The following is an 8,599-nucleotide window of genomic DNA, read 5'->3' on the forward strand; positions in this document are numbered from 1 at the left end:
ATTTGATGAAGTTGGCCTACCTTTATGTTTATTTGCAGCTCTTTTTGGTACAGTGAATAAATATTTATTAGAAACATTAAAAACACTGATATTATTGATCGGACAGATGATTTCTTACATTACAATCTGCACAATAAAGCTGATGAATCAGATGGCACATGGGCACGATGGTTTCATCAGATGGTAAAGTCCATTGTGCCAATCCTTTTTCACTCTGGCTTCTTGGGCATCACAGCACTGAACAGCTCATACACTACATATCCACTCCCTGTGAAGAGATTATAAAACAATTACAGATGTGATGGAGATACAGCGTCAGCTAATTATCCTGACTTCAAACAACCCTTGATGATACATTGTCAAATTACAGTCATTTTACTTTCAAAGTCAGTTTCAGTAATAACGATGGGGTCGAGTCACTGGTATGAAATGTGTTTTGTCCATACCACAGACCGAGACATCTGGCATGAGCCTGACTCATGAAATCTCAGACAACTGCTGACATACCAAACACAGTGAGAGCCATTGTGGTTCTGTAGAGCAGGGCGTCCTTTGACCCGCCCTTCAGATGGACAGGTAGACCATTGTCCTCCTGTTCAGAGAACAAACAATGAAGGCATATAGTTGTTTTAAAAAGAACAGCCGACTTCTTTAAATGTATGTGGAGGACTTTTATCCTCACATGTTTCTGTTTCTACGGTATTCACGTTTTTGTAGAGCTCATCTCATCTGGTTAACCATAGCAATTAAGTGGTGGCGTACAGTACACTCTGCAATGCTCTGGGATTTAGAAGAGAGGGTAGGTCATTTGTCAGCAATGGCTACAGTCATGTCTAGTGCTATGCAAGCATCAGCAAAGCCTGCCACACTGAAACGTTGATTTTTGCAATGGTTTTTTTAATTAGCAGCTGGCAAGCGCAATCAGCGTGACTACAGCCGCAGCTACAGTTACAGGTCATTTAACTTTGTAGGGGAAAAATCCACTGATACTTATCTATCAGTCATCAAAGAGAATAAAATTAGATTCTGTCTCCAGAACCTGGGGATAAAGCATAAATTTTAACATCTGACACACAAAAGCATAGTTCTCAAATTACAAACAAGCACATAATTGTTTTAAAAGTAAGACAGAAACTGTAAACTGTACTGTCATGTGTTCAATAAACCCAAAAACCATCTCCATATCCACAATGATTCCCAAATCAGCTATACTTTGTAGAGTGAATGCATAAGAAATATCCAAATTTCATTTCAAGTGTCAGAAAGGCACAAACATCAGAATATGGGATACTGATAAGAGCATGTGTTTACAGGTGCCATCCTGGAGATGAACCCTACCTGAAACAGTGTTTGTTTTTCCTTCACAGTGTTGTCTGCTCGTAACGGTTCGCCTGGAAAGCTCTGGTGGTACAAAACACTTGACTTGAGCGAGGTTTGACAAGTATGACAAACACTGGATAACATAAACAACACAACAACAGTGAGACCATATGAGAAAGTTAAATGACACAAAATAAGCTGTCGTTATGTGACACCAAGTTAGTTGCAAGATGACTTCAGTGACCACTTTGAAACCAGTGTGCTAAAAAATGATTCCTTATTTCAAAGGATGGGCACGATCGGATTGTGGTAGTAAAATGGTGACATCTGCTGGATGGACGGGTGGATTGCAAAGTCGATGCTTGTCTAACTACTTCTATTCGATCCTATATATTTATTTAGAACTGACCTTACGTGAAGCATTAAACATTTCCTGTTATTTTTCCTCTGAACATCTGACTATGTCTTTTGACATAACATATATGCCCAGGGAGTGTGGGAAGAAATCTGGGTTTTTACATAAGCATTCACAGTGATCAATAGTTGATTTGAAGCGAAGTAATCGATTACTTTATCGAGTATTCGGCTTCTTGCCTAACATTAATAGCAGTAACTTCAACCTAACTTAATGCTCGGTGTGTTGCTTACTCTAGCGGGTACCTGGCGTCCTGTCAAACAGGGAAACGCAATAATATCATCTTAATAACGATAATAACACATTTAGTTCTTTTTAATTAAATTAGCTGCGTTAAAAGATGAATTTGAAAAGCTGATCGACCGTTGCTCGTATTCACTATGATAGTACGTTTGTTAACATCTTAATGACAAAACTGGAATTTTTACGGTAAATACAACTGATTACATGTCTCTCTTACCATTAAACTCTCGATACATTTTGGCAATTTTGACAGCACAAGGACGGACACTGACAATGTGACTTCCAACAACCCTTCGGTCCTACAATCACTAGTTCACTACAGTTCAGAGGCAAATGTACTTTTTACTCCATTTATTTGACAAATTTAAGTACTGGTTAATTTGCAGATTTTATTTAATTTGCCAGCTTCAACATTAAAGTGGTGAACACATGAATGCATCAATAATTATAATCCAATCATATAATATACATTGTTTTGAAATATACCAGTTTCAGGAGTACTTTTAAATTTGTTAGCTACTTTATTTTTGGACAATCATACGTTTACTCAAGTAAAGATTCAAATGCAGTATTTCTGCACTTGTCAGAGTGCAAAATATTGGTACTTTTACTTAAGTACAAGATCAGAATACTTCTTGCACCTCTGTGTCTGCAATATCATCACAGATGACACTGTGAACATTGACCATTGACCACATTGTTTAATTGGACCATACAAACCTTATAAAAACCAATAAATTTCCAATTTAAACAATTAACTCCTTATCAATAAATCAAGAATGCAATATTACAACAGAAGATGAAGTGAAACAAGGAAAAACTAACAAATGTGTCACTTTTAAAGTGCATATCATTTGGTCAACATTGAAGAACACAAGATAACTTAAAACATAGGCCAAACTGTAGAAACAGAAGCATTTTTTGCTATAATCAGCTCCATGATGCCCAGAGTCTTAGAACTACAAATACTGAATATAGTGGTGTGGGATAATATTTCCATCATTCATAAGAATTAAATTGTGATTTTAAGAGGATGCCTTATGACTGGCTCAGTGCCTTCACACAGCCAGTCGCAGTGGTAATTAGATACCCTCACTTGTGAAGACTCTTCCAGGATGAAATACTTCTTGTTAAACATCAATGTTAACCATAACAAACAGCACAAGAGCAATGCTTATCCCATACTATATTTGAGGTTATCTCAAAATGCACAGAGGTATGTCGATAAAATATAATGGTACATTCATCAGCAGGACACATTACAGTACATAATATGCACAAAACTTGCAATAAAAATACATACATCCTTCAACAACTAAGCCATTCGCGATGCACTGCTAAAATAAAACACAGATATACTTTGAATGTATAGATAAATAGTAGATAAAAACTTTCATTAGAAGTCTCAGCAGCTGACTTGAAGCTATATGCACAGAAATGCAAGCTCTAGCATCCTTCTTTTGCCTTAGTTGTCCTACAAATAAACACAGCTTTTGATGACACACTATAGACAGTGTTGTCTTTGAACATACACACAACAGACGATTAGAAACCAGTGTAATCACACTAAAATCAACAAGCAGTCCAGAATGGACCCTTTAGGGTCACCCATGCATGCAGAGGCAGGAAAGCATGATAAAAGAGGAGTTTAGTTTGGAATATCTGCACTGCTGTTGCGGGTGTCATATTTGTGGTGGATGATGAGCAGAACCACACCCAGGAAGAAGCAGATGGAGCCCACAGTGATGTAGGCAATGCCAAGGAAGGGGTTCTTCCCTCCCATCCAGGAGATAGTGCTGAGGATCATCCGTTTGCGACCATCAAAGCTGAGCACAGGGTAATCTGATGACACATGGTTAAAGAAGAAGCTGCTTCTGGATTGAGAGAAAAGTACACTTGACACCAGGATTACTAAACAGCCTATGCACCCAGTTTTATCATACCTGTACTGTAGAGAGAAAAGTGAAAGTAGTTCAACAGTTTCATTGTTGACATACATGTTTGTATTATAATGTCAACAATGTCGCATGATCAGTTTGTAGTTCAGCTCTGTGGAGTTACACTAGTTTTACAACAACTATGTTTACTTGTTGGTTTTAGGAACAGGATGTGTCTGAAGATGACTGACAAGCTTTTACATCTCAGGTTTGTTTCAACAAGCTGGTTGACTGAGATATCTGGGAAAACTTTGCTGAGTGAAATCAGATCCTCCTCTAATGGAACATGTGCTGATATAAAATAACCAGTTTTAGCTTTTGTTAATCAGCAAAGTTTTTTGGATGACTCAGTAAACCAGTTTCTTGAGGAAAAAAAAACCCTTGCACAAACATTAAACAAAGAGGATGGTCATGTTTGCTCACAGAAAAGCAAACTGAAAAGAAGAAAATTTGAATTTGTTCAAATATTCACTTGGTGTTGTTTAGGGGTTTTATTGTACCAAGCTTCAATTTGTCATTGCCTGTCAACAGAATCTATAAATTTACAGCAAATCTATATGATTTATGATGATCTAAATTCAGTGTGTTTCGACATAATAATCCTACCTTGTGAAAGGCTTGCTCTAGTTTTGACTGAGCAGTGGAGTGTCTGGCTACGATTCAAAGGATACTGTAAGTTATTTCCAAGACGTAACTGCCACTAGGTAGAGTGGGGGTCGTGTTGGGTTTCTTCTGAATGATGCGATAGAGCTTGCGAAAGGTGGGTAATGCGGCTGTACGCATCCACACAATGAAGTCTTCGTTGATGAAACCATTGTTCTCAGTATCCGATGGATCCAACTCGTACACTGGCTTCCTCCAGTTCACTGGCTTACTTGTGCCTGAGGGTAAAAAAAAAATAAGACAAGCCCATGCTGGTCAGTGCAACTTCAGTGTTTATGAGCTTAATGGATCCTGTGCACAGTTTGCTAAAATCACCATGGAAGGCTTGGGTAAGGTTGTTGTTTCCACCAGGATTCCTGAACTTCACATGCTTGTCTGTCCACCACGCAATGCCCTTCTTTACCAGAGGAATGGCATTTCTGCTACCATTTGAATCAATATGATACAGCTCAAGAGTGTCTGAAACAAAGAAACATAACAATTAATATTGTTTCACTAAGTCAGTTCAACAAATGAGATGACGTTTTGTTATCTACAGGGGTTTTGGTGGGTGATTCAATCAGAAAACCTTATATTCCTGGGGGGGGGGAAACTGTCAAGCTGTTCACCATGTCTCACTTACCATTAAAAAGGCTGTTAGCTATGGCTCCACATGGTGCAATGGGCAGTCCATCACTTGTGCGGTATGGTTCGCATTCCTTGCTGGGGTTCTATAAAAATTAGCCAGTGTTAAATCGATGCAGAAGGGATTTACTGGAATCTCTGTATGTTATAATAGTACAACATTTCCAAGACTGTACCGTCAAAGCAGATTGGTCACCGTTCAGTTGGCTGTCATCCCTGGACTTCACATAACGTCTGTGGTTTTGATAGAAGTTGGACAAGCCGTAGTACATGAAGACATTGCTCTGCAGGGGAGGATAAATCATGTTGTTGACATGGGAAGTACTTCAGTAAGATGGCATTACAGGGCACATTTGCTGATATTCAGCCAGTTTTGTATCATTACAACATGTCTGTACAGTAATTACGTAATGTGCGCAAATGAAATATGCCAAACATGTTAAACCCAGCTCTAGGGCTGCTGGGCGAACAAAAAATTGTACTTCTGCATTTATATACACAAAGCTGGATCAAGAGAGCTCTATATCTCAGTCTCTCTCAGAGAAGGGTATCTCACCACACTCAAATCATACTGTAACAAGGCAGTGTTATGAACCCATCTCCGTTACTGCACTGCCTTTTCTACAAACATATTTATACAAACTGTTTAACTGTAGATAGGAAGGTAATGAAGAGAAAGCACCCACCAAATTGTTTCTTATATTGGGAAAAAGTGAGAGCTAAAAACATATTCCAGTTTAATGTTTAGCTGTGATAGGAGATTTTACCAGCTGACCGCCATACCATTTCCTGTTTCAAAACGCATGAGCCTTAACAAAGCACCATCGTAGGTCATTACCAACAAGCTGGACCAATTGATCCGGTTGTCACAGATTTTATGTGTTATAGGTTAACGGGCCTTTTACAATTTCAGCGGAAAGGAAATACTGCAACCCTTTTTCTGTTTTCTCTGATTATGTAGCACCAATTGCAAAAAATATTTGTGTCTTCTTTCAGCAAAGACAGCCCAGTTTATGACAAGGCCATCTTAACACTGGTGAAATACTTCTTTAAGTGATTCTTCGGAAGTACAGCATATACATAACTAAGTTCACCATAAACAGAACTGAATTTGCTAAGCTAACTTAGATTTTCCAAAGGTTCACGCATATCTAATACATATTTCCTCACGCTCTCGGAAGAGATAATGTGATCTTACCATAGTTTGTACTCGGTGGTACTGGTTTGCCTTATCCGGAAACTGTTGATGCAACTGGCTGTTGGCTTTTTATAAGCAATCAATAAAAGCCTTCAGAAAGCTGCAGGTCTGCATATTGTCAGGCCAGAATGATCAATAATATTGACAGCTCCATGTAAACTTTGAATGAGCCTTTCTTTGGACTAAAAATAGATCTTAATGGACATTTAGTGTCGTGAGGGCAGCTTTTTCTTTTATTGCACTTCAAGCAACACTATCAGTCTTGAAACTCAAGGTATGTATTATTCATAGGTTCACCATTCTGGACACTAATGCTCACCTCAAATGGCTGCTTCAATGTGAAGGGCACAGAGCAGAGACAAGGTGTTGTGTTGTTCCAGCTGAAGTTCTTGGCACAGCTGTAGCATGGACTGGAAATATCGACACCAGTGTAATCAATCTAAAAAGGAGGAGTCCATTTTTTAGACAAAAAAGCAGGGCTAAACACATTAAGCACCCCTGTTCACTTAGTTTCACACTGTCCATACACACAGATGGTTTGTTCAATGCATGTTGATAAAGCTGTATTTTATCAGATCTTTGAGTCTAATGCAAGTGCCCTGCAATAAATCCGACTTTTATTACGGCTACAGTATTTCATTCTTGGTATTAGGTGGTGTTGATTCAACTTAAAAGTCATTTTGAAGGCTGCTTTTTATGTTTTTCTTATAGTTAGGCTGCTCTGTTGCAACAAGCAACTTGTTATACTACAAGGGATTCCAACATTTTGTCCAACCTCAGTGATATTAATTGAGATTGATGTTCTGTTGTGTCATAGTGAAGTGTTTCAAAGATTTTGTGTAAATGCAAAATACTGCAGTGCAATACAATTAAACAGGACGACTAACTTTAGCCTCCAGTTGACCATGAAGTTCAATCAACACCTTCATAAAAAAGTTCAATAAAACTGGCCATTAAACCTGTCACTTCAAACAGAAGTAGTGTTAGTTAATTAACGTAAGTTGCAAGCTACTTAACAACTGACTACTGAGTGTATATGGTGATTTCAACGTGGCAAGGCCCAACGGTATTCAGAAAAATGTTGTAAGTTACTTCTGCTCTTGTGTTGACCAACACAGGACAACCGGGTAAATGTAACTTGTATGACCTGCAGCTTAAGAATAGCTAATAGCTAGCTAATAGCTAAAGTAAAACTTTGTTGAATTGGACTGTGTAGAAAAACTAGACGAAGCTAGTCAGCAGGGACTTTAACATTAGCGAGCTAGAAGACAGGCAGACGTTACGGTACCTCGAACTCTTTAATGTTGTTTGATGAGACATACAGGCCGATGCCTATGGGGATGAAGATGAGACCGATAACGAAGAAGGCTGGCAGCACGGTGCCTGCCGTCAGGATGGGCTGCCAGGCCGGTAGTCTCTGCTGCTTGAACGCTGTGTTGTCCGGCTTTTTATTTTTCACAGCTCCTGCGCCTCCGTGACTCGAAGCACCCGAGTGGTGTCCGTCCTCTTCCTTAGCGTTGTAGCTTGACGCCATCATGGCTACAATCCGCTTTGAGCGAAAATAATCTACTGTAGTTGGCAGGCAACTGTCCCTGGTTGATCCCACACGACAAACAAGCGACAAAAGGTTAATGTAAAGTGTAAAAGTGTGTAAGAAGTGACGTTCACCCTATATCTAATCCAAATATCTACTCATTGTCGTGTTGATTTCATATGTCTTGTTGATCTCGTCCGAGACGAAGAAGCCGGAAGCTTCTAAGCCAATGGGATGATGAAACGTAGCTATTACATCATGACAAAAAAACGACGCCCTTTCTCGTAAATCTATTGGGAACAGATATCAGATGCTGTCATTGTAATGTAAATCATCAGTGACATCGTTTTAAAATTGAAATCCAATTATGGAAACAAAAAAGTTTTCAAATTCAAGAATTTGAATTTTGCAAGCAACTTAACACCCAACCCAAATTAAATCACGCTCAATCAGTGAATGACATCTGAATTTTTGTGCTCTGAATCCTCCTCTTGAAATTTCCGGCAGGTAATATATAGTCTAACAATTTTAACTTGATTGATTGATTTAAATATTTGTATGTACATATTTCAACTTTCTTGATGATTTAATTGTGTTTTAAACTTCTCTGTAAAGCACTTTGGTCAAGGCATTATTTTTAATGTGCTATGAATTTGACTTGATTG

At 38.6% G+C, this 8,599-nt stretch overlaps 1 protein-coding gene across 1 annotated transcript; it reads right to left on the minus strand.

Moving 5' to 3' along the window:
• Positions 1-2,659: 2,659 nt before the first annotated feature.
• tmem30aa (transmembrane protein 30Aa) lies at positions 2,660-8,174 on the minus strand. Its single transcript, XM_046412952.1, has 7 exons — positions 7,689-8,174; positions 6,720-6,839; positions 5,379-5,486; positions 5,201-5,288; positions 4,894-5,037; positions 4,587-4,796; positions 2,660-3,820 (listed from the first exon to the last, which is right to left on the minus strand). The coding sequence occupies exons 1-7, from the start codon at positions 7,935-7,937 to the stop codon at positions 3,627-3,629; spliced, it is 1,113 nt and encodes a 370-aa protein (XP_046268908.1). The 5' UTR covers positions 7,938-8,174; the 3' UTR covers positions 2,660-3,626.
• Between the last annotated feature and the right edge of the window lie 425 nt (positions 8,175-8,599).

This window comes from Scatophagus argus, chromosome 15 (genome assembly GCF_020382885.2).
Source record: "Scatophagus argus isolate fScaArg1 chromosome 15, fScaArg1.pri, whole genome shotgun sequence".
Classification (NCBI taxonomy): Eukaryota; Metazoa; Chordata; class Actinopteri; family Scatophagidae; genus Scatophagus; species Scatophagus argus.

Excerpts from the sequence above, each read along its gene's own strand:
- tmem30aa (XM_046412952.1), bottom strand. The coding sequence starts at position 7,937 with ATGATGGCGTCAAGCTACAACGCTAAGGAAGAGGACGGACACCACTCG. Across the intron at positions 5,289-5,378 it reads GTGACCAATCTGCTTTGACG|AACCCCAGCAAGGAATGCGA; the intron begins GTACAGTCTTGG and ends TAATTTTTATAG. Across the intron at positions 4,797-4,893 it reads CCTTACCCAAGCCTTCCATG|GCACAAGTAAGCCAGTGAAC; the intron begins GTGATTTTAGCA and ends TTTTACCCTCAG.